Source organism: Molossus molossus, unplaced genomic scaffold (genome assembly GCF_014108415.1).
Source record: "Molossus molossus isolate mMolMol1 unplaced genomic scaffold, mMolMol1.p scaffold_m16_p_5, whole genome shotgun sequence".
In the NCBI taxonomy this organism is placed as follows: Eukaryota; Metazoa; Chordata; class Mammalia; order Chiroptera; family Molossidae; genus Molossus; species Molossus molossus.
This window is the reverse complement of record NW_023425388.1, coordinates 62,279,234-62,305,494: the sequence shown is the minus strand read 5'-3', so window position 1 is coordinate 62,305,494 and position 26,261 is coordinate 62,279,234. Positions and strand designations below refer to the sequence as shown.

Genomic DNA, 26,261 nt, shown 5'->3' with positions numbered 1-26,261 from the left:
GTTGTACCTAATTGTTTTATTATTAGGATCCAGCTATATTAATAATTTATAATTTATTTTTAAACCATAGTGTATAAAATTATTTCTTTGAAACTAAAGGCACCTCTTGGCAGAAGCAGATTAACAGCTATCAAGTTCAGAGGCACAGTGGTCACGTATCAAAACCAGAGCATGAATATGAAAATTGAAAGGAAACTTAAGAAAAGTCTGTCATTTCCGTGCTGTCCCTGGTAACTTGCTCCCACACCAGTGACCAGCTCCTCATTTTGTGCAGTTATTCAAGCCGTGCCCCTGGGGTCAGCTTCCACCTGCGTATCCGTCACCCTCATACCCAGTCACCAAATTCTCTCCCCTGAACTACTCAAACCTGTCCCCACGGACACCGCCATGGGCCTGTCTGTGCCACCATTGCCTGGTGTCAGGATTTCTGCAGTAACCCTGTTTTCCCTGTGTTCTTGCTGTCCTCCAAATGATTTCCCACAAAGCAGTCAGAACCACAACTTTTAAATGCAGATCCCTTGATGTCTGCCTTCTCCTTGCAGCCCTTCAGTGGCTTGTGGGATGGACACTGGAAACTAACTCAGCACACCAGGGCTCAGCACCATCTGGTTCCTGCCTTCTCTGGGCCCATTTCCTCCTTGCTTCCTACTCAAGCCTTGCGGATCTTTCGAATTCCTGACAAGTCCTGTTCGCTCTCACATCTCAGCTAAACCTCACTGCAGAGAGGTCTTCCCTTCCCCCACCTGGGAGCACCTGACGGCTGACACGTTTCACCAGTGCAGTTAATGATGAGTTGTGTGATTTGGCGTCGAGTGCTTGTTACTGAAGTAGCCTGAGTTTTCCAGAGTCAGGGTCGCACCTGCCTTGTTTAGCATCCTACCCGGGCTATCCTTGTGCCCAGCTCTAGGGCACAATGAGACTAACAAGTATCTGTTTGAATACGTGACATTCACATCCCACATGTGCTTCTCTGCTTCCTGAAGAGCTCTCACGTGAAAACAAAAAGATAAAGCCTTCTAGGTTGGGAACACTTAAATACTGATTCAAAGACATCAATAGGTATGATTAACTACCATGCTGTACTCTCCTGATTATGATTGATAATGGAATTTTTTTTTATCCTCTCCCTAGGACATTTTTGCATTTATCTTCAGATAGAGCAGGAGGGAAAGAGGGGGGAAGAGAGAGAGAAACATTGAGGTGATAGAGACACATCGACTGGTTGCCACCCAAATGACCCCAACTGGGGCTGCGGACAAACTACAACCGAGGTATGTGCCCTTAGCGGGGACCAAACCCAGGACTCTCTGGTTCGCAGGCCAACGCTCTAACCGCTGAGCCAAACCATATTGCCAGGGCAATGATTGAATATTTTAAAAAATATTGTAGATGAGAGAATTAAGCAGGGGTAGCTAAGAAGAAGTACCTTGATAGGTACCTACACTTTGGTAGGTCCAGGGTTTGGCTAGAAATGAAATTTATTCTTCAACCTTTGATGTTCAGAGTCTGGGACTCGCCAGAAACTGAGGGATATGCAGACTTCCAAGGCTGCACATTAATTTATGGTGTGTGATTAATTGTCAGGCACTGCTAGTGTTTGCTCAGAGGCATGTTTCTGTGTGGGAAGCTGGGTTGTACTCCAGGGTTGGGGGGGCGTGGAATCAGGGTTAAGAGAGCATGTGGTCTGTCTAAATGTGTGTATCCAGCTATGTTGGCTGTGCATGAACAGTCAGATACAAGTAGACAGAAATCAGCATTTTAGTTGGTAACTTACAGATTGATGGTGTGTATCTATTCTCCGGTGCGTTTCTGTTCTCTGTGTATTACTAGAGTAATTCTGTTCACTCCCTAGATCATTTGCTTCTTTGTCTATTAAGTTGAGTTCCGTGCAGTTCCTGAACCCTCACTGAGGTCGCCCAGGTTTCCCCACAGCTTCAGCTCGAATGCAGGAGCTCACTCAGTGGAGGCAATGGGACATCACAGAACAACCGAAGTTATGTTTAAGCTAAGTAAAGGCCTCTCAAATATAAAGTGAATACATTTTTAAGTGGTTAAGGTAGAGCTAGTTAAGTAAACTGTCACTAACTGAAAATGAATCGTCATTTTAAAGAAGGCAAGAGAACTTAAACAGGAAACAAATGGCTTTTAAAAAAACCAGTTTGAAAGTTATGAAATCACCCCCAGGAAGTATAAAAGCTAACCATTTGTGAACTAGTGGATGAAAAGCATTCTTTATCAACCAATGTGCTTTAAAGCAGCCAATGTCCTGGCTGGTGTGGTCCAGTGGTTGAGCATTGACCCATGCACCAAGAGGTCGCCGGTTTGATTCCTGGTCAGGGCACATGCCCAGGTTGTAGGCCTGATCCCCAGTAGGGGGCATGCAGGAGGCGGCCAGTCGATGTTCTCTCTCATTGATGTTCCTGTCTCTTTCTCCCTCTCCCTTCCTCTCTCTCTAAAAAATCAGTAAAGGAAAAAAAAAATTTAGAATACCCGATGTTATTAACACGAGCGATAAAAAATGAAATGAAATAAAATAAAATTCATGACAACAGTGCTAGACAAGCAGGTCACACTTAACTGCTCACAACTAAATTAAGAAAAATATGGTAATCTGAAAATCTGTCATAAATTCCAAAGCATTCATGAAAGGCTGCAAGACAGCTATTTTGTATATAAAAATGGTCCCCAAGCTGCAATTCATTCTCAAAGGGGGATTAATAAAAGTTCATATATGCATAAAAATTATAAAACTGCACTATCCATGGTACAAAATGCATGGGACACTTTGTGACTGGAAGTATTTGTTGTTGACCTTGCATGCTGATACTCATCTTTCCCTTATAACACAGCAGAGTGGGATCAAATGCGGCAAGTCAAGTAAAAATGCACTCTCCTGATTTTCTTAAAATTTCACCATACATAATTCTAAGGAAACGTAGGCTCTTCTTCTAAGAAAGGAACATTTAGAGGACCTTTCTATACTGCCTTTCAGTGTTTGCAAAAGGTAAAAATACAAGTCATTTACTACTGCAATTTCTTTTTACACACATGCCTCCAAAATTATGTATATCTCCAGAACTGGCTATGCAAAATATTTAAAATCTCTATACCCAATGTTTAGATAAAGTCATTTTTTAAAAACGCCTTTTTCTTCATTTTAACAGACAATTACCTGACCTTCTGGCTTTTCTGGCTTTGTTAAGTGGTTGTTTGCTAAACCTCGTTAATATATCCACCTGTACATTTCTCTGAACTCATGCCCTCGTGTTGTGGGCTTTATGACACTGTTACTGAAGCCTTTGAGGACGTCCATACTTTGCACAGTTGCAGGCACTGATTTATCTCAGATGTCAGAGGGAGTGAAGCCAAAGGCTGGATTTCGTAGAGCTAGAACTCCCTGCTGTCCACAGAATGATTGTATCTGTCTGCTTGCCACAGGGAAATCTGTAGAAGAAACAGAGAAATGGATTAAAACATCCTTTCAAACAAGCCTAATTCATCGAAATCATTTCCCCAAAGGCCCTTCTAAAATCTGAGAAGGCTAATACGTCATTAGTCACATGTTCAGTTCAAGTTCAGCAGGAGTAGAGTGGGCTCAGCTGAGTCTGGGACGGATTTGTACTAGGTGTGTCTGCACTATTCTGGTGTAATGGTGGCCACCTGATTTATTGAGCGCCAACTCCTCAGAGACCAGAAAATGAACTGCTTTCTTTCGCCCACAATTTTGTTAGACCACCTGAGCAAATGCGAAATGGACACAAAAGGCTTTGGTCCTCCGTACATTTCAAGGTGTTTACTAAGCAGTTTCTACTCCCCCTCCAAGTGTTCCTCAAGACAACGTATCTTCTCACTTTCTCAGCACCCCTTCACTCATGTCTCTACTGCTCTGACCACCTCTTATTCTCTGAACACCAAAGAAAATGTTATGAGGCCAAATCTTAAGCCTGGAAGAGCATGGACTCACCACTGCTTCTCAAGAGAATCATAGATACGAAAGGCCTTAAGGATGCAAAGAGCTTCCTTTATCGTGTTGGTTGATTGGTCGGTTGTTGTTGATTGGAGGATAGAGGTAGAAAGAAGCCAGAGAGGTAGTTGTCTTGGTGACCAGCTAGCTTGAGCATAGCCCCACTTGGGGATGGACTACCCTGAACTTTGTTTCCAAGATTAGGAGGAGATTCCCAGGAGCACAGTGAGGCAGTATACCCATAACTGGTCGCCACTGCTGTGATCATTTTTATGGTAGAGAGAGCGCCAAGGAACTGCCCCTACCTGATATTGCCTCATTTTCTCCCAATGTGTCTGACTTTATGTGGTTGGAATAAACATAATGAGGAGGTTAAACTGTACCCAATGCTCTGTGTAGCTTGTTTTTAAAAAAATGAACTCATTAAGGTTGAGAAAACTAAAAAAGTAATGAGGGGATGTTCTGGAGATGATAAAAAACAAACAAACATGAGCTGTTATATTGCTGATGGGAGTAATGAAATCCCCTGTGTCCACAGTGATTGAACATTTCCCCCCAGACTGCTTGCTGCTTTCTGATTGGGGTGGGGACTCTAGGACTCTAGCAACTGCGTATGTTGTCCATGTCATTCCTCCTGCCAAAAAGTCACTGTTTCTGTCTTCCTCCTCTGACCAGGTGTTGGACTGGATCGAAAACCATGGTGAGGCCTTTCTCAGCAAGCACACAGGGGTTGGGAAGTCCCTGCATCGAGCCCGAGCCCTGCAGAAGAGGCACGATGACTTCGAGGAGGTGGCTCAGGTGAGCTGCTCTGTGGTTGTAGGTGTGTGCGCCCGTGTGTGGGGGGCAGGGCGAGAGACCAGGGCTGTGGCTCTGGTGTCTGGAGGGGCATACTGGGGTGATAGCCCATGGCTTCTGGGCAGGAGACCTTTGTCTGCTCTTGGGTGCCTCGGTGAGTGGTAAAGAGACTTTCCGTTTATGGTCTTCAAAGAAAATCATTCTTGTAAATGCCTCATCTACAAGGTGGTGATGGCAGTAGGGAATGGCATTGGGACCATCAACGGCCTAAAACCACCCCTATGGTTGTCACTGCAGTCGAGTGGGAGCTAAAAATCAGCGGCCGCTCTGCTTACAAAGCTGCATACCGTCCAGGACTTGCAGGAAGAGATGGCACTTGTTCACCAAGCCATCACCAGCAAGGCTACCTGTGCCCCCAGAAAGTGCCTTTGTATCACTAGCACAGTATCTAGTCTGCAATTTGCACGGTGTTCAGCCTTTTCGCCGAGCTGCATGCCTGTTCCAAAAAGGGCACTGTTTTCTAATTTGCACACAGAGGCTGTATGAGAGGCCTTAACCATTTGTCTTAACTCCCTACATTTCTCTTTTGGGAGTATTCCTAATGGATCCCCCAAATCTTCCTCTTCAAGATGAAATATTGCTGTCCAGTTATGTCGTCAGGTGTGATCAGTTGCAGGGGAAAAATAAGCCTTATGAATAAAGGAGGGAAGGGCAGCCGGGAAGGGCATCAGTATGGGACAGAGAGGGGGGCTCTGCAGCAGTGAGGATCACAACGCTTGGGTTTCCACATCACAGCTTCACGGGGGCTGGCTCTGATCCCAGTGTGTGGGCACTCCTCGGTGGGGGTGTCAGCTGGGCAGTGTGCAAAGCCCCCTCCCTCACCCGGGGAGGCTGCCAGCCCCAGATAAGTATGAGCTGTGGGTGCAAAAGAAGAGGGAGACCCGAAGGAATGCCGGAGGACAGGAAGTGGTGGGAGCATACCACATCTTCAGGGCAGCTGCGAGCTATGCTGAAGAGTGAGAGGCCAGGCAGGAGCTGCAAAATCGTGTCAGCGGCAGCCTGAACCTGGTGCGTGAAGGTAGATTAGACCCAACCTGTGGAATCAAACCTTCCATAGAATCTTTGTGCACTGTGGTGGGAACGTAAAATGGTGCAACCACTGTGGAAAACAAAACAAAACAGAAATACTGCTGGATGACCATATGATTCAGCAATCCTACTTCTGGGTATGTACCTAAAAGAATTCAAAGGTGGGGTATGAAAAGCTTTTTGTACACCCGTGTTCATAGCAGCATTATTCACAATAGCCACAAGGTGGATGCAACCCTGGTGTCCATTGATGAATGGACCAAATGTGGTATATATGTACAATGGAATATTAGTCAGCCTTAAAGAAGGACCCTACAACTTGGATGAGCCTTGAAGACAGTATGCTCTGTGAAATAAGTCAGTCACAAAAGGACAGATATTGTATGAGTCCACTTATGTGAAATAGTCAGATTCATCGAATAGTCACATTCACTGAGACTGATGATAGAGTGGCGATTGCCTTCTGCACACCTCTCTAGTCTGTTAGGGGGCAAAGGATGGAAGGGTGCTTGGGGAGAAGGGAATGAGGAGTCATTATTTAATGGGTGCAGACTCTCAGTTTTGCAAGATGAGGAGTTCTGGAGATGGATGGTGGCGATGGTTGCACAGCAATGTGAATGTACTTAGTGCCACTGAACTTAACAGGTTTTGTGTTGTGTACTTTACCACCTCCACCACCACCACCACAACAATAAAAAGATGCCTCGGACCTCCTGCAGAGTGAACTAGGCTATGCCATCGTAGTATAGACACAGGCCTAGTGTGCTTTGGGTGAACAAGATGTAGCACAGACCCGGAATATCTGGGTGACCAGGCATTCCGGGCACCTCTCCAGCCTCTTAGGGGGCAAAGGATGGGAGAGGGCTGTTTGGTCTCCCTGTCTGCTGAGAGTGGGGTTATGGCACCTGGCTAATCTGTTGGAATGGAGGCATCCCATAGCTTTGATGCTCTTGCCTTTCTCCATCCTGGGCCTCAGCCCCTCCTCACACAGGGAGGACGTCCCCACAGCCCTGGCCCGGCCCATCCCTCCTGCGCTCCTCCTGCTGCAGCCTTAGAGGCAACACCAGCCTCGGTCACAGGCTCGTGAGCCGGCTATCGTTTTGCGTGTTTTTACAACCAGGTGGGCCCGGCAGCCACTCCCACTTGAACCCTGTTTCTCCCAGTTGCTCCTGCACTTTCTCGCTGGTGTCCGGTATGCCTTTCACTCGGGACAGTGCCTTTCACCTAGCGCCAGACACATGTTAACTTAGATTCATACTGAGGAAAGAACGGACACGTTGTCAACGCTGACGTTCCATTATGTATTGCACACCCCCAGTCCTGAGTGGCAGGCGGTAGTGGCCTGTTTATGGAGGAGACACCGAGGCTCAGAAGGCCTGCGGGTGCTCAGGCCGTCTGGCTTGGTGGTGGTCCTGCTGGGATTCACACCCAGGTCTGTCCGGCCCCACAGTCACGTTCCTGCCCGACTCCACGCTGCCCTTCTTTTAGAGGGTATAGGTGCGGGTGTAAAGCTCATTTCCGAGCGCCAGTTTGCTCATGAAAAGTACAGGACAAAGAGCAGGAATGGGAGGAGTGGGGTGCTGCCGTGGCCACCCCATTTGACATGCATTACAAAGAGACTCTGATATAATTCACTTCTCCCTGCCTCTGCTCTCTGAGAAGACTGTGCCTTGGTGAGAAAGAAGAGCGAGTACCTTCCAAAGGTCTCTGCTTTTAGGAGGATGTTTCCTCCAGAAAGAGGAACAGCAGGTGTGAAACACCTCAGCACGGGGCCACGAGGCCGTCACACTGCCCTGTACAGAGGCCTCTAGACAGGCTGGGTCACGTGGTCTGGAAATCAGTCCGGTTTGGTCCCTCCCCCACGGTGGGGGAGGGACTGGGCAGCGGGGCTTCCTCGTGTCCTGGAACTGGTAGTCCACCTAGAAAACCAAGTCTGACGGTGGCGCAGGCAGGCGGTAGGGCCTGCCTCCACCCACCCTGTTCTGTGCAGTGTGATCATCACGCTCAGGTGGTGAGAACGGGGGCGATCCAGGCAGGAAGGTGAGGGCCACTGGAGCAGAGGGGTGGCTTTAACCAGGAACTGATCATTCTTGAGTTGGTCAGAGGTCAGTGACACAGTGTGAAGGTATGCAAAGTTGTTCCTTGTTGTTTTGGGGTGCTGGTTATAAGCTGTGGCCAGGAAAGGTGTCTCCCATGGTGTGAAGTGGAGGCTGGGGTGTCGCTCATCAGCAGTGCGATGGAGGGTCATGATTCAGTGAAGGAACCGCTTTCAGCTTTGTGATGCCGTGACTGTTTGATCTGAGGCTGACATGAGAAGGGAACGCTGAGCTCCCATGGTCTGTATTCAGGTTTTAGAAGCGGACCTGAGTCAAAGCAGGAAGGGTGCTGTTGGCATGTGCTCAGCTCCTGGATATTGCCCTCTGCAGGGGCAGCAGCCCTCAAGCGGGGAAGATGCCTGTGCAGGGAGCGGGCCGGGCGCGGTGTGAGGCCGCCGAACACCCGTCTCCACCCTGGGGCTGGGGGCGCCTGTGATTCTCATCACTGGTTATTCTTTGGAGTAAAGACATATAAGGCAGTTATGGAAATAAATATAAGTGATAACTGTGAAGAATGAATGTTGCAATCCATGATCTCTCATTCAACTTTAGCTTAAATTTTGTGTTTATTAGCCTTGAAGACATTTTAAATAGGCTCTTCAACTGTCGTTCAAAGGAGATGGTAAGTCTCTATGAGAGCTCAGTTCACCCTGCAGATGGCACTCTTTGAATAGCCTGCGTCGAAGCTGGAGGAAGGAGGGAAAGAGCCACAGTCCCGACAGCCTGACAGGAAGCTCCCGACCGGCAGGTGGTGAGGGTCTGAGCCAGGCGATGCACCAGGGCCCTGTCGCTACAGGTCTTTCTTAGTCCAAGCTGCTGACACTCTCTGTTCCCAAACAGAAGACCTGGGCACTAGCGGGACCCGTCTGGGTTCTGGTAGATACGTGACTCAAGTTGCCTTTAAACTCATCAAATGATGCAGGCCATAGAGTAAATGAGATTTTAAAAGGTAACTTACTCTATTTTTATATGTGTATTTCTGGCATGTTAGGTATCAGCAGGAGTATAAACAAGTGTAAGGTGAAGCTGCTGCTTCTAATAGCACAGCTGTCAGGACAGATGTGCCCACAGCTGCCCAGGAGGTAGAATGGGATACAGAATGTTGTTCCGTCCTGAGATATTTGCTATTGGTGGGAAAGGACTCCGGTGCCTGTGGTGGTGATAGCAGCTGTGCATTCTCATCTGATTTATAACTTCGTTATCTGAAATGCCAGACTTTCTGTAAGCTAGCTTAGTCAAAGTTATCAAGCATTTACATTCAAATATATATTATCCAATATCTCAGAGCACCAAATCACATTTAATGAGCTATGCATTAAGTAGCATCTGTGTAATTTTTGAAAAAGCAGACCATTTAAAGAAAGATGTTTAAGAAACATAAAAATATAGTCACAAGTAAGCACTTCATTCAATAACCTCTGGTTGGTTATCTATCTGGCCCTTGCTTTTTTCTCAAACTTGAATAGAATACACTTTAAATTTTTTTTCATTCTGAGTCTTGGGGTCAAAATCAGCAAAAATGGAAGGGAAACATTTGGCAATCCAGTAAATACACCTGCCTCGGGGGTGGTGTAGTGACCTTTGGAATAAGTTATATCTTTCTTTTCATGCCTGAGACCAATTATAGCAGCTTCAAATGCAAGCAGAAGGAAAAGAGCCTAAATAGCTACTTTTTCACACTCCAGCTTCTTAGAGAAGATGAAAGGGTCATAAGTGGGATGAAAAAAACATAGTGATGGAGAAAGCCAGGAAAATGCAGAGAAATGAATGTCATGAAGTGGGCAAGCTGAAGAATGTGAAACAGCAGCAAGCTCAAGGCCAGCCCTAGCCTGTGGTCTTGCACAGCACTGTCCCCTTCGCAGTGGCCTCAGGACATTCCCCCCACGGACACAGGCCGAAGTGCCAGCCTGAGCCGCTGGGAGGGCTCTTGTGACACTCAGGAAGAAGAAAGATGTTTCACGTCATGGTAACTCTGGACCCGGTGGGTGCACTTGGTATGGAATATTGAGAGGGGTTAGAGCCAATAGCCAAGAGATTATAAAGCCGACCAAAAACCTCTTATTGAGGCCATGAATTGTCCCCTCACTTTGCTGCTTCTGTGTGAAATGAATGGCACACTCAGAAGGATTTGGGACTGCACTCCTAATGACTTTAAAGTTCTGGGTAGCCAACTGAAAGATTTGAGAGCACAGGTGGTGTTTTTATGTCTTGTTTCATGTGATGGCAATGACTGGAAAAGAAGAGAGGCTTTGAGAAACGAGTGGCTGCCGATGTCGATGGTGTTCTGGAAAGTTTTCTGGCTCAGTGGTTGAGCATCAACCCATGTGCCAGGAGGTCGCCAGTTCAATTCCTGGTCAGGGCACATGCCCAGGTTGTGGGCCCAGTCCCCAGGAGGGCATGCGGGAGGCAGCCGAATGGTGTTCTCTCTCATCGATGTTTCTGTCTCTCGCCCTCTCCCTTCCTCTCTCTCTAAATCAATAAAAGAAAAAATATTTTTTTTTAAAAAAAGGAAAGTTTTCTGAACTATATCCTACAGAACCAGAACAATGGTCTTCTGACCAGGGCAGACTGCATCTTGTAAAGATAGGGGAGGATGTGGTTTGGCAGAACACCTTGTTGACCCATCTAGAAGGATTTAAGGGAATTTTGAAGTGGAATGAGGAAATGATCCCAGTAAAGCCCAGACCAGCTGTGTGAGGCACCACACACGTGACTTAAAAGCACTTTGTGAAGTAAATTCCCTTAAATTATCATCTTGGGTTTAAAAAAAATACCAAGAATATAGATTGCACAATGAAGGGTCATAGGTTTGATTCCCAGTCTAGGGCACCTGGATTGAAGGTTCGATCTCTGGCCCCAGTTGGGGAGAGTGTGGGAGGCAACCAATCAACTTGTCTCTCTCACATCGATGTTTTTTTCTGTCTCCCTCCCTCCCTTTCATGCTCTCTAAAAATCAATAGCCCTGGCCGGTTTGGCTCAGCGTTTAGAGAGACCATCAGCCTGCGGCCCAGAGAGACCCGGGTTTGTTTCCTGCTAAGGGCACGTACCTCGGTTGCAGTTTGTCCCTGGCCCTGGTTGGGTCATGCGGGAGGCAGCCACTCGATGTGTCCCTTTCACGTCCATGTTTCTCTCTCTCTCTTCCTCTCCTTCTTCCCACTCTATCTGAACAAAAAAATGGAAAAATATCCTCGGGTGAGGATAAAAAAATAATAATAATAATAATAATAAAAATCAATAGAAAAAATATCCTCAGGTGAGGATTAACAAAAGAAAAAAGAAAAAAAGAAGATATTAATAAACTATGCTATGATTGTTAAAGGATGGTAAAGTTGAAATAACTGGATATGTTCAGTTTTGAGTAAATACTAATTTTATGGAAGGCAGGGGAGTGGATTTGATAGTTGAAGGCTTTCTGTAGAAGAGATAAGGGTGGGAGGTATAGAGAAGCCGATTTTAACTTATTTTAGGCATCGCTTCTAACCCACAGTTGCTTTTTTATGCGTTGTCCAAAGGCAGAGTGAGCGATTTTGGGATGTAAGGTGCTGCTCATCACAGAGGTTTTCCAATGGAGGCAGCCCTTCTCCCTTAGAATATAGACATCTCTGAGTCTTGTCCACCATAAAAACAAATAGATAAAAAGAAACCAAGACTAACGTTAGGGGGCTCCCCTCTCCCGTTTCCCCTTCCTGTCATAGCCCAAGTTCTCGGGAGAAGAGTCTGTGTTTGCACCTCTACTGTCTCACCTGCTGGATGCCCTTGACCCCTGCCCCTTGGCTTCTGTTTCCTCTGGCGAACGGGGGTTAATTTTACCCAGGTCTCCACCTGAACGTTTCTGTTTCTAAATCCAAAGGACACTCTTCAGATATGAATTGGTCCTTCTGAAGCAGTTGACCCTGCCAACCACTTCTTCTTCTTCTTTTTTTTCTTTTTTAAGTTCTCTATACGACTTCCATGATACCGTGCTTCCCTATGTCTTTCTGGCTGGTCCTTAGACTCTTCTCCCTTTCCCCGGGATTTCTTCCGCAGATCTTCTCTTTACACCCCTGCATGATTTTATATTCTTTCCCAGGCTCAGGGGCTGCCCCTGCTCTGCTGGCTTCCAGATCCACCTCTCAGCTCTGATCTTGAGCTCCTGTTCATAAACGCATTGGCTTTCCGGATACTCCCACTTAGGTTTCTCAGAGGGTTCTCACACCAGTGTGTCCAATGTGTGTTTTATGATCTTCCACCCCTTCCCAGTGTGCCCTTCCTCCCGCACTCCCCGTGTCAGAGAAGGACACCACCCACCCTGTTGCTCGAGCCAGAAGCTTGGGAGGCCCCTTGACTCCCATCCTGCCCTCACCCCTCATGAGTCCATCACCAAGTCCTCCAGCTTCTCCCTCTCTACGATGTCCCTTCCCTTCTGTCTCCATGATCACAGCCTCAGATCAAAGTCTGATTTACCTCTTGCTTGGATTATCACCGTAGCCTCCCGTTTTCCCTGACTGCAGTCATGGTCTCCTTAAATCCACCCCACACTGCTCCAAGGGTGGTTTTCCTAAAATGCACATCTCATCATGCTGCTCCATTGGTTACGGAACCCATGGATGGCTCCCCATCTTGACAGTATATACCTTTTATGATCTGACAACTGCTTCCTCTGGTTTTACCTTTTACTTCTGTGCTCCCTCCACCCCACCCTATAGTCCTGCTGTTCCCATGGTTCCCTGAGCGTGCCATGCTCTCAAGTGTCAGTGCTGTTGCCTCTTTAATCCTTCCCACCTGTTTAACTTGGACCACTCCTGACCAGCTTCTATTCACCTCAAGTGTCACCTCTTCCAGGAAGCCTCCAGTGACTTCCGTGGTTTGGATTGAATGCCACTTTTCCGGGTTACATCCCTGTCATTGCGGTCGTTATCACCCAGTGTCATCGACTGTATGCTAGCCTCGCGACCCAGCTGGACTGTTCCTTCCTTAGAGCAGGAGTTTGTTTTCACTAGTCTTTTTACCCCAGTTCCAGCATGATGAGTCCAACATGTAACTGGCATTTGACAAATAAAGGAATGAGTGGTATAGAGGGGATTTCTTTGTTGGGTGTGTATCAGACCAGATGATCACTACAGCCCCTCCCAGCTCTCAAAACATAAATAGAAGAGAGAGAAATATTCATAAAACACAGGCCCTAGAATCAGATGCCCTGGACCTAATGGAGAGCCATCCTGATGGGATCAGAAACCTCATTGCACTGGAGTCGGCTGAGACAGCCCCAGCCCAGAAGAAGCATCTTTGAGACAAATTTTGAGTGAGTTCTTTGGACTTGTCTGTATTTTTTTAATTTAAAAACATCTAAATAATTATTTCAGATGAAGTCATAGAAAACCAATTTTGACAAAAGGACATGGTATTCCTCACTCTGTCCACGAAGTTTCCGTGTTTTTTTCCAGTTTGGATAGTTACCATCACTACCATCACCCTGTGCCTGGCTATCAGGGGAGGCTTTAATCCTCTCACTCTGTTAGCTGAAATGTGGCGAAGTTCTTCTTCCCTTTCAAAACAAAACAAAGTAAATCAGACAAAGGAAGCATATTGATTTTATGTTCAGTATATTGATTTTGAGTCCAAGACAACTCATTTATTCATCATTTTTATTCAGTGTGTCACCTTCATTGATAGACTCTGTTCCTTGTCCCTGTTGAGGAGACCCTAATAACAACAGCAGTAATGATAATGATGATAGCAATACACTTACTGAGTACACTCTATTCTTATTCTAACTCAGTTCTCATAACATCCCATGAGTTGGTCATTTCTAATTCTCACTTGCAAATAAGGGATCTGAGGCAAAAAGATTAGATAACCTAACTCAAGTTGGCGGAGCTAGAAAGTGCTGGAGCTGGAATTCAGATCCCCGGAGCCTGGCTCCAGACCTCAGGCCTCAGCCACCTCGCCACGGAGTCGTGACTCACAGGAACTTTGGACGTCTCTGGGATCTGGCCTGGTGGGGTCCTCACTGCCACCAGAACCAGTTTCTAGTCCTCTTTCCGAGTGTGGATCTGGGCAATCTCTCAGACTGCTACATGTTAGCACTGTGGCCACGGGATCACGATGGGACATTTTCCCCCTCTTTCTGGTTAAGAATTTCCTTGGTGGACTCAAGGGTCGCCGTCATAATCCTTTATGACAGCATTTTAATCCAAAAGATCTGCGCGACCCCAGGAACCCTATGACTGCTTTCTACCTTTCTCTACCTGTCCTCTGGCTTATCTGAAACATACACCCACCGTTGGGACACCTGGCTCTGCCCTCTGCTGGCGCTGGCCTATTTAACGATCAACTTGGCCAATGTCTTGCCCGAGTCTTCATTTCCATTTTTTAGCACAAAATGGCCCAGCCCAGGACATTATTTTTGTCTCTTTCCTTTTACCTTTTGTTGAGGTCATGCTATCAACTGAAACTCCTAATTTCCAAATACTTCCCCCTCGATAGCCCCACAAATCTATTTGAGACATTTCTTTTGGTTCTGATGTCCCATCTATTGGGGCACATGGTGTAGTGAAGAAAACCGCAGCATTTACAGTCGGTCCGTTCTTTCCTTTTATTGGCCTTGGGTCTTGTGACAATCACTTAATTTCCCTGAGCTTCGGTGTCCACTCTGAAATGGACAGAGTGGCACCTACCCTGAAGAAGATGTGAGGGTAGAAATAACGTATGGAAATGCCTAAGAGAGGCTGGTTCATGGCGGTGCTTGATGAGTGGTGGGCGCTGTGGCAGCAGGGTGACCGTGGTGGCAGTGGTGACGGACTACAGCTGAGCCTCACTCCCTGCCAGGCTAGGTTATCAAGGACTGTGTTGTCATCTCTCAAGACTCAACTTGGTGTGGTCTGTGTATATGTTGGAATGAGTAGGCCTGTCCTTTGGGATGGGTCATGTGTCAAGGGGCAATCAGCTACAGGTACTGACAAGCTTGGCCCTCAGGTTAGGCATTATGGAAGAGGTGGCCAGTCAATCTGACCAGTGAGAACCCAACAAAGGCAATGGTTTGTCCTACCTGAGGGAGGGGCATGGGGGTACCTAGCCCTGGGCATCAGGAACCAATGGGTTCAGAGATCCAAGGGGGAGGGTAGACAGTTTTCACTGGGAAGACTCTTAACAGATAGCAGGGCTCCAGCCACAGGGCTGCAAATCAGAGGCAGGATGGCTGGGGTGCCAGGTGGGGAAGGGCTGGCTCTTGGGAACAGGCAAAAGTCTGGCAAACCTGGGCACCAGGGCAGGGCTAGATTGGCTGCTCATGGGATCTGCTGTCAGGGACCAGTCTGTTAGTAAGATGTGTGATTGCATTTGGTTTCTGTAAATGAACTGGGGCCCCAGAGAAGAAAGAAGAGTCTGAGCACCAAGTGAGAGCACTCTGAAGGATTCTGTGACTCAGTGGGCCTCCTTAAGGGGTACCGACGGCCTGCCCACTAGTTTCACAATGTGACAACGTACTTACCTTGCACAGTGAGAGTGACACGCAGACGGAAAGAATAAAGTTGCTCTCAGAGAGCGTCGACACGGTTTAGAGAGGAGACAGGGAAAGCGGCTCCCGGGGAACACTTTCTCATCTGCCTGGTATTGATTCTGAAAGCAAGCCGTCTACTGCCGTGTCTTCCAATAATTAGTTTCAACACAGGTCACCCTGCCCAGATCAAGAGAGGCCAAATCGACTTCCTGTCTCTTCCCTCCTCCTTCCATTTCCGTGAGATCCTGGAGCAGGGTGGCGCAGGGGTGCTGCTCCAGAAGCCGGGCCTGTGAGCCGAGAGGAAGAGGGAGCATCTGATGGGCTTGCAGACAGGGGAACATGCAGACTCCACAATGAAAATGTTTCTCCAGGATAAGGGTGTTCGGCAAAGTATTTGTGAGGTTTTAAACCTGTGCTGTAAAGACAAACGTAAGAATACGTAATAACAACTGCCGTTTATTTTATACATACCTTATAAGAAATATCTCATGTAATCCTTGAAGTAAGTCCACAGAGTAGGTTTGAATATTGTCCTCATTTTTCAGATGAAAAGTCAGACCTCGAGAGGATTTAAGTGCAAAAGCAAGATGTGAACCCCCGCGGTCTGGCCCTTGAGCCCACGCTTCTAGCTCACATACATTCTAGGGTCACGGGGGGAAATGTGCTTATTTAACTCTCATTTCGATTTTTGTTCCAAATGGGGTTTTATCTTCATTTTTTAAATGTTTAATTATAAAACTATGCAATTTTCAATAGAGAAGTGCAGATGAACAAAAACAATCCGCCCACTCAGTTGTCTGTATAACAGTTGCCAATACTTTCCAGGTATTTATTTCTCTATACATACGTGTATGTATATTGTTCACTAGCATTTTTCACTTAATGATCTATCCATGGTAATAGAGATATATCTATGATATTATTTTTCTTTGCTTGTGAAGTCTTTAATATTAAGACTTCTTACACTTTTCCAGATCCTAGTAACTTATAATTATAGGCTATCAAAAGAAGGTTATAAGTGGGTAAGAAGCAGCGAAATAAGCATTGAAAACAGGGCTGGGTTTAAGCCAGGCATTCAGGATCTTTTTCCCACGAGTAAGCGTCAGAAAATGGCTGTTTACAAGTGTCTTCCCAAGCCTTTCCAGTTCCCCATGGTAGGTGCATGTATATTAGAGGACTGTGAGGACCTTCTGGGTCCCTAAACCTGGCTCAGTGGGGCGCAGCGATGGTGTGGCGATGGGGGGGGGGGGTGCGCGTGTCAAATCAGAAACTTTGTAGCCTCTTTCCTCCACCTCCTTCCTTCTCCTTTCTGTCCGCCTCCTCTTTCCCCTTCATATCTGCCCCGTCTTCTCCTGGATGACCCTTTCCTGAACTGGGGCTCTAGTCAGGCTCCAGGATGCAGTGCTTAGCTCTGGTCCAAGAGCAGCTTCAGGTGGGAGGTGCTTTACAGCACCCCAAAGAGCTCCTTGAGGACGGAGCTCCCCTGCTGTGGCCTTCAGGGTGATGGAGTGTCTGGGCTGAAGCACCAGGGCTTTTGAGAATGTGTGGGCGGATGAGGCAGCGGGGTCAGGTGGCGAGTACCAGGAACCACACCTTAGAGCCCTGAGTGAAAGGGCTTCCGGCTGTAGGTGATACAAACCGAAAAACAAACTCGCATCAACAAGAACAACCCTCCAAGCAGATTTTGTGTCTTTTTTTTTTTCCTCTGCCAATGAGTAACTGGAGGCATTTTCATGAACCAGTTTTATTAGGAATAAATTTTCAACAGGAGAAAAGCCCACTGCCAAATTCTGACAGGAGAAACATTGCATCTGATTCATTCCACCTGGAAAGGAAGCTGGGTTCAGGGCAGGGGGAGCTGAGATTTGCAGCCTCCTGCAACCAGCAATGTGCAGGATTCGTCACGATGGACACTTGTATTCATCTGGGGACATACAAGGCCAGTGCCCAGCCGGCCTGGGCACTGTCCTTTGGGTTTCAGGAGAGACCAGTGCAGCTGTCCTACTACATTACAGGAGCCGACCGCACTAAGTGCTGGCAACCTCGGCTGTAATCACATATCTCCATGGTGTTTCACACTGTGGGCTGGTTTGTACGATATTTCTGAGCCTCGGTGATGCCAAGTATGGATTGAAATTTCTCGAGTGGACTTCAGTCCATCACATGCCTAGAATTTGAAAATATCAGCAAGGGACGGGGACATCGAATAAAGCTGAAAAGGAAACTCCAAATCCATGTGATAGACGTGTTTCAATGTCTTCTTCACGGGGCTTGGACTCTGCCTAAAACCACGGACTCTGTAATGTCTTGGAATTCACCAGGTCAATCTCATTTGCGTAAAAAATACAGCTCAAAAAGAGAGGTTATGTGGATGCAAACCTTGGGTCCAGCCCGCCTACCTCTGGGAAAGTTTTACAAGTTTATAAAATTAGAAAGCTTTGAGGTTTACACCATCCTGGCTTCAGGTGGCCAGATGATTTGGCACCAGGTGACCTTGGCACAGGGCATTTCCTAGATTGTCTCTTTCTGTACCCTATGCCTCACATGGAGGCCACGTCAGCAATTAGTGCCATAATCTCCTCATCAACAGAACGGAGTTACAGGTTCTTCCTTCTCCTTTGTCACCTTGGGAGGTGACAAAATCCAGTGGGGAGTACAGGGATTGGACCTCCTGGGTGGGAGGCCCAGAGCTACTCCAGCTGTGTGCACAGGTCACCTGCTCTCACCAAACCTCATTTCTACATCTATAAAATGGGGGAAATGATCACCCTGTCATAGCTGAAGTAGACATCCAATAAGATAGTGTCCTTGACAGCGCTTGAAGTCTAGAGCACAGAGCAAATGTAAATTAGCATCATTATTATTCGGGGGATACAGTGACAGTGGATGAGGTCATGTCTGGAACACGCTCAGAAAGAGGAACTAAAGATTTAGGAAAGATTGATGATATTGCCCTGTACAGGGTATTTCCCAAGAGAGAGAATGTGCTGACCAGCCTCTGCGTTTAAGTGAACTCTCCATGCCCCGACTCCTTACGCTGTTTGAGGGCCAGATTCCCATGTGGAGCAGGATTAGCCGGGGAGACTTTCCACATTCTAACGCTAAAGCTAGTGATTTAATGAGCCTTGTTCTGATGTTTATATAAGTGTAGACCAGTGAGGCTTAGGGTCAAAACTGGATTTTGGAAATGGAAGGGGAAACAGCAGGATGCTTTGCACGCAGACCACAGTGACCATTTATCTTGCATGCCCTTCCAACGAGAGAGAACGGGGAAGCCCCACTCACCGTGACCTGCCCATTGGCCAGCAGTACTGACCAGCTATGCCCAGCCTTTCCCGAGTGTCCTGGGGCTCTCCGTGAAATGACTCATGCCCTGTCAGACCCGCATTTTAGCCAGCTTGCTTCTAGTCAGTGTGTCACTGGTCACATAACCCCGTTGCTTTACTTTCCCTCTGTAGTGTGGAGGGTGGGGTTTGTACTGAATTACTCGGGGTTCTTGCTGGTGCTCTCACAGCTGAGGATCATGGGTACAGTCTGTGGTCCTGGGAGACAGCTCTTGGCCTCTGAAAGTTAGGAACACTCAAGAGTTCCAGATAACGAGGTGGGTGATGGGATGTGAGCCTGAACCTCATGGCCCTTCCCGGCCTCGTGGTCCAATCTCCAGCTATTCAGATTCTGCCCTTTCCCTTGAGGGCCCTATGTGGGGAGACTGGTCTCCTGCGGCATCTCTGCTCCAAGGAGATGCTCCAGTGGGTGAGTCTTCACTCAGTCTCCTAAGGAAAGGAAACAGGAAGAATGTGTTTCCGCCCTGGCCGGTTTGGCTCAGCGGTTAGAGCGTCCGCCTGCGGTCCAGAGACCCGGGTTCGGTTCCCGCTAAGGGCATGTACCTCGGTTGCAGTTTGTCCCCGGCCCTGGTTGGTCGTGCGGGTGGCAGCCACTCAATGTGTCCCTTTCACATCAATGTTTCCCTCTATCTCTCTTCCTCTCTCTCCCTCCCACTCTATCTGTACAAAAAATGGAAAAATGTCCTCGGGTGAGGATAAAAAAAAAAAAGAAGAATGTGTTTCCTCTTTGAAAGTGGGGATCCCAAGGACTAGGAGGGCCCTGGGTCTAGACCAGTGGTCTGTGGTGAACAGGCCTCGGTGGATATATGGAATCTCTTCTGTCCTAGAGGAAACCTCTGAGAAGGGTGTGCAGGTGGCCTCATCTTAGTGCACGGCTCCTCCCGTCTCTCCTGCCTCCCTCACACACCTCCCCACCGCCTGGCACTGTATGGGCTTGTTCCCCGGGAGGCCAGAGCTGGACCCTCAGACTCCCAAGTGGACTTTTCTTCCTGAAGGGGCCATTAGCCACTTCTAGTACGTACCCTCAATAAGCTTTGCATCACCAGCTCCGGCTTGAACGAGAGACCCCCAAGACTGTACCTCTCTCAGTTCCTCACCAGGACACCTCACGTCGTCCTGACTTTCCAATCAGGACCTTTGTCCAAGACATTCTTTTGCCTAACAGAGTCCGCCCCTTTCCCTTTCCATTTTAGATTCTTTAAAATTGGCTCAAATGTTTGCCTCTTGAAAACTTCTTCAGGCTCATTCATCTTCCTTGAGCTGTCCATGAGCTGGTGAGCCCTGAGCATTATACCACCACTTCCTACCACTGTCTCGCCTCACCGCTTTCTCGTCCTCGGAGAATGAACCGTTTGACATAGTTTCATGTCATACAGAACCAAGACTTAACCCTGAGCACTTCATGCGGAAACGTCTCAAATTTCATTTTTACTGATGGTAAACTTTGAAATACAGTTTAAATTTCTCATGCCTTGTATATAGAATAGTCTGAACATGAGTCACCTCCTTTTTTTTGATGCCTTGGGGTGCATGCAATGCTCACTAATTCCAGTCATGAGTAAAGACACCCCCAGGGCCACTGCAGAGGCAACGGTTCTCCTTTTCCCGTCACTGAGGGTCCCTCCCAGCACTGCAGAGTCCCTCCAGTGCTGGCCTGTGTTCAGGGCACCTGCCCAGGGACTCGGCCCCAGGGTGGTGTGTGTCATTCCCTGCAGGCCCTGGAACAGCCCCATGGCTGAGAGCCGTATTTCTCTGATGGTGGTGGAGGTGGTGGTGGAGGTGGTGGTAGTGGTGGAGGTGGTAGTGGTGGTAGGGGTGGTGGTGGTGGTGGTGATGGAGGTGGTGGTGGTGGTAGGGATGGAGATGGTGGTAGTGGAGGTGGTGGTGGTGGTAGGGATGGAGATGGTGGTAGTGGAGGTGGTGGTGGTGGTAGGGATGGAGATGGTGGTAGTGGAGGTGGTGGTGGTGGTAGGGATGGAGATGGTGGTAGTGGAGGTGGTGGTGGTGGTAGGGATGGAGATGGTGGTAGTGGAGGTGGTGGTGGAGGTGGTGGTGGTGGTGGTGGTGGTGATGGAGGTGGTGGTGGTGGTAGGGATGGAGATGGTGGTAGTGGAGGTGGTGGTGGTGGTAGGGATGGAGATGGTGGTAGTGGAGGTGGTGGTGGTGGTAGGGATGGAGGTGGTGGTGGTGGTGGTGGTGGTGGTGGTGATGGAGGTGGTGGTGGTGGTGGTGGTGGTGGTGGTGGTGGTGGTGATGGAGGTGGTGGTGGTGGTAGGGATGGAGATGGTGGTAGTGGAGGTGGTGGTGGTGGTGGTGGTAGATTTAATGCTCTACCCAGGGAAGGTGAGATGTAAGTGATCAAGGCTGTCTAAAGTCACTGAAATCTCAGTCCTGCAGTGGACCAATGAGATTGATAGAGGGAGACCGATTCTTCTGGAACTAGATACCTCCTATTATCCCTTCCATTTGTATATCACTCCACCTTTATTTCTGATTTTATTTAAAGGGCCCTAACCATTTCAGTCCACAACAGCCTGTCAGTTTCATACACACAGGCACCCAAGGCTGGCCCCTGCCTGTCACTCTGCTGCCGTCAGCTCCATGAGGGCCGTGATGTTTCGATGATGTTGATAGGGGAGCCTTTCAAGCAAACCGAACAGCCCTTCCAGACAGAGACTCTTGGGGGTGTTATCGAAGAGCCTGCCTCACATTTAAGTGTTTTCAAATGTGACATGTCCCGTACTTCTGATGGCTGCACAGAACAGCTCAGGGTTATGGGTAGTTGATGCTGGCATTGTACCCAGGCAGAATGCTTTTTAGGGTTCCGTAGGTGATTATTTTTAACTGGAATTTTTTTGCATATATATGTCATACCAAAATCATGTTTCTTCTAAGCTATGCTGAGCAGTGTCACAAAGTTCAAACTGAGAAAGGTGAAATCTCTTGACTAGGGCAACGGAAATTTTGCATATTTTGTGATTGGATAGTTCACTGTTGTTGGTCAAGCATTAGTGTCGTCAAGTTACCAGAACTAGGAAATGCATCCATCTCTAAGGTCAATACATTTGTAGCGAAATTTGTTTGTATTTCTAAATGCACTCAATTGACAAGAATATAGTGGATTATTTTTCTTTAAAATTTCTTTTATTTGATATTTTTCAAATAATTTTTTATTAATTTATTTTTGGTACAGATGTTTCTTCTTTTTTTCCCCATTGACACCCTCCTCCCCATCCTCCCCACCCCATACCCGGCTTTGTTGTTCGTGTTCATCGGTTATGCGTACATGCATATAAATTCTGTGGTTTATCTCTTCCCTCCCCCCACCACCCCCTCTTCTGAGGGTTGTCAGTCTGTACCCTACTTCTACGTCTCAGAGTCTACCCAATTCCTCAGACTGTTATGTTCATTATATTCCACAAATAAGTGAGATAATGTGATATTTGTCTTTCTTTGCTTGGCTTGTTTCACTTAGAATAATACTTTCCAGGTCCTTCCATGTCATCCCAAAGGGTAAGAGATCTTTCTTTCTTACAGCTGCATAGTACTCCATTGTGTATATGTACCACAGCTTTTTATTTTTATTTTTTTGCATTTTTTTCTTTTTTAATTAGTTTATTTTTATTACAGATGTTTCTCCTTTTCCCCCTACTGATTCCCCCCTCCTCCTCCCTCCCCGCCCTGTCCCCAGCTTTGTTGTCCATGTCCATTGTTCATGCACACATGCATATAAGTTCTGTGGTTTATCTCTCCCCCTCACCCCCTCTTCTGGGGATTGTCAGTCTGTACCCCACTTCCACGTCTCTGGGACTACCCCATTCCTTAGACTGTTATGTTCATTATATTCCACAAATAAGTGAGATTATATAATACTTGTCTTTCTCTGTTTGGCTTGTTTCGCTTAGGATAATACTTTCCAGGTCCCTCCATGTCATCTCAAAGGATAAGAGATCTTTCTTTCCTACAGCTGCATAGTACTTCATTGTGAATATGTACCACTGCTTTTTTATCCATTCGTCTACTGATGGACACTTGGGCTGTTTCCAGATCTTAGCTATTGTAAATAGTGCTACTACGAACATGGGGGTACATATATTCTTTCTTATTGGTGTTTCAGGCTTCTTAGGGTATATTCCCAGCAGTGGGATCACTGGGTCAAATGGCAGTTCAATTTTTAATTTTTTGAGGTAGCACCATAATGTTTTCCATAGTGGCTGCACCAGTCTGCATTCCCACCAGCAGTGTAATAGAATCCCCTTTTCTCCACACGCTCGCCAACACTTGTTGTTTGATGATTTGTTGATGGCGGCCATTCTGACAGGTGTGAGGTGATACCTCATTGTTGTTTTAATTTGCATCTCTCTGATGTTTAGTGGTGTTGAGCATTTCTTTTTTATCCTCACCTGAGGACATTTTTCCATTTTTGTTCAGATAGAGTGGGAGGGAGAGAGAGAGAGAGAGAGAAACATTGACGTTAAAGGGACACATCGAGTGGCTGCCACCCGCACGACCCAACCAGGGCCGGGGACAAACTGCAACCAAGGTACGTGCCTTCAGCAGGAACAGAACCCAGGTCTCTCCAGACCGCAGGCTGATGCTCTAACCACTGAGCCAAACTGGCCAGGGCGAGCATTTCTTCATATGTCTCTTGGCCATTCGTATGTCCTATTTGGAGAGGTGTCTATTTAGTTCCTCTGCCCATTTTTTAATTGGGTTCTTTGTCTTCCTTTTGTTGAGTTGTGTGAGTACTCTATATATATTGGAAATTAACCCCTTATCTGATACATCATTGGCAATGATGCTCTCCTATAGAGTGGGTTGCCTTTCCATTTTGGTGGTTGTTTCTTTTGCTGTGCAGAAGCTTTTGAGTTTGGTGTAGTCCCATGTGTTCATTTTCTCCTTTGTTTCTGTTGCCTTAGGTGATGTATCAGTGAAAATTCTGCTGTGTATGATGTCTGAAATTTTGTTGCCTACATTTTCTTCTAGAATTTTTATGGATTCATGAGTCACATTTAAGTCTTTTATCCATTTTGAGTTTATTCTTGTGTATGGTGTAAGTTGATGGTCTAGTTTCATTTTTTTTTTTTTTTTTTTTTTTTTGCATGTAGCTGTCCAATTTTCCCAACACCATTTATTAAAGAGGCTGTCTTTACTCCACTGTATGCTCTTGCCCCCTTTATCAAATATGAATCTAGCATATTGTCTTGGGTCCATTGCTGGGTTCTCTGTTCTGTTCCATTGATCTATCTGCCTCTTCTTGTGCCAGTACCAGGCTGTTTTGATTACAGTGGCTTTGTAGTATAACCTGAAATCTGGTAATGTGATCCCACCTACTTTGTTCTTCTTTTTCAAGATTGCTTTGGCTATTTGGGGTCTTTTTTGGTTCCATATGAACTTTTGAAGTATTTGTTTTAGTATTTTTCAAATTTTGAAAGAGATTCCTGTTAGTTGTAATAACATTGCAAAGATATATAAATAAAATGCTAATTATCCCAGACTCCCCCTTCCCAGTCTCTCTCAAGATAATCAGTTACCTTGTGCATCATTCTTCTTCCACATATAAAAATAAGCCAACATATGAAAATACACAAATTTCTGGGTTTTTAAAAAATAATTTCTAAAGAGTGACCTAAAGTAATTTTTATACTTTAGCTGCTCTTTCCACCTTTTTTCTGATTATATAATTAATACATGTTCATCATAGAACATTTAGAAAACAAGAAAATAATGGAAAGGAAAAATCATCCCTAATATCACTCAGAGATAATTATTTATAAACCATTTATATTTATTGGCAAATTTCTATTCAGCACAGAAGAGTGGAATTTACTTGTGGTCAAATAAGTATGAATTCCAGATTGGCATCCGCCATTCACCAGCTATGTGAGCTTTCTCGTTCTTTTGCCTTTCCAAGCCTCGGTTTTCTTATCTGTAACGTGAAAGAATGGCATAGTCTACTGCGTGTTTGTAAGTGGATCCAAAACCCACAACCATCATTATCAGAAGTTTTTTTTTGATCCATCAATTGATTGGTAGATAGAATCTAAACCATAGTTTGGTTTATCCTGGAGCACGGCCTGGGCATTATCCCCACCCCCACCCCCGCAAGCTCCTTTACCCCTCAACCTCCTGTCCTATGAGAACCACAGATTAGAGACTCCCTTAGGTTTATGTCACCTGAAGGATTATCAGAAACACACTGTGCACTGAGGAAGATGGTCTCCTTCACTGGGGCTGTCTTTGAAAGCAGTGAAGGTTGAAAGCAGAGGAAAGCAGTTTTGCCCCACCCCCACCCCCAGGGCACATTTACAATGACTGGGGACATTTTAGGTTATTACATCTGGGGAAGGGGTTGCTATTGACATCCTGTGGGTAGAGGCCAGGGATGCTGCTAAACATCTGTAGTGCACAGAACAGCCCCTGTATTGGTTTCCTAAGGCGACCGTGACAAGGGACCACAACCTGGGTGGCTGAAAACAGCGGAATGTATCATCTCACAGACTGGATGCTGCAAGTCTGAGATCTAGGTGTCAACAGTTAGCTCCTTCTGAGGGCTGTGAGAAAGAGTCTGCTCCAGGCCTCGCTCCCGACTTGGTTGTTTGCTGGCCTTCTCTGGCACTCCTCTGTGTCACTCTAATCTCGGTCTTTACATTACATGGCGCTCTCTCTGTCCTGTCCCCGTGTGGCCCTCTCTTTATAAAGCCACCCTTCATATTGGATTAAAGCCCACCCAGTCCCAGTATTGACCTCATCTTAACCAATTACACCTGCAAGGACACTATTTCCAAAGAGGTCACATTCACAGGTGTTGGGGGTTACAGCTTCAACATACCTTTTTGGAGGGACAGGACTCAACCCATAACAAAGAATTATCCAACCCAAAATGTTAAACCCTGTTGGACAAAGTCTGTGGCTCAAACCCAGGGAGGTTAGCTAAGGTAAGAACAGAGCAGGTAGGAGGAGCCCCGGGTCTTCAAAGATGGAAAGTGAGCAGGGACACCATCAGCAAGGAGGGTCAGTGACCTCGGCTCGCAGGCCAGAGGCGGTGGGCTCCCTGTAGATCTGGATAGATAGGGGCAGCCTCGGACCTACCGGGCTATCTGTGACTCCAGGAGGGTAAAGGGCTTGGGGAGCACTATGCTAACAGGGGCAGAAGCAGAGTGTGGGCCTTGTTCACCTCATCATCTGACCCCCATGTTCCTGGGTCAGGCCTACCCTTTCCCTGTCTGTCCCCTTCAGGGGTGAAACAGAAAAAAAAATAAATCCACAAGCCCCTAGGTTTGCAGCAGTATTTTCAGGCCAGCTGTCTTGTCTCTCTGAAGCCCTGCCTCTCCCTCTCCCGCCCACTGCCTCCCACTGCCAGCCAAACATAGAATGTGGAAAACAGGAAAAACAGCAACCCTGCAGCGTTACATCTTCGGGGAGAGAACATTGCTTTGGGTACATATTCCCCCATGTCTCTTGAATGGCCAAACCCTGCAGCAGGTGGCCCTACT

The 26,261-nt window shown here is 46.8% G+C and overlaps 1 protein-coding gene across 3 annotated transcripts in view; it reads left to right on the top strand.

Annotated features, from left to right (window-relative positions):
• Nucleotides 1-26,261, top strand: part of KALRN (kalirin RhoGEF kinase) — a 593,373-nt gene that overhangs the window by 238,808 nt on the left and 328,304 nt on the right. For all 3 annotated transcript variants that reach the window (XM_036242841.1, XM_036242843.1, XM_036242842.1), the window contains exon 10: nt 4,640-4,762. In XM_036242841.1, the coding sequence (XP_036098734.1) occupies nt 4,640-4,762 (123 nt within the window). The remainder of the gene's footprint in view (nt 1-4,639; nt 4,763-26,261) is intronic.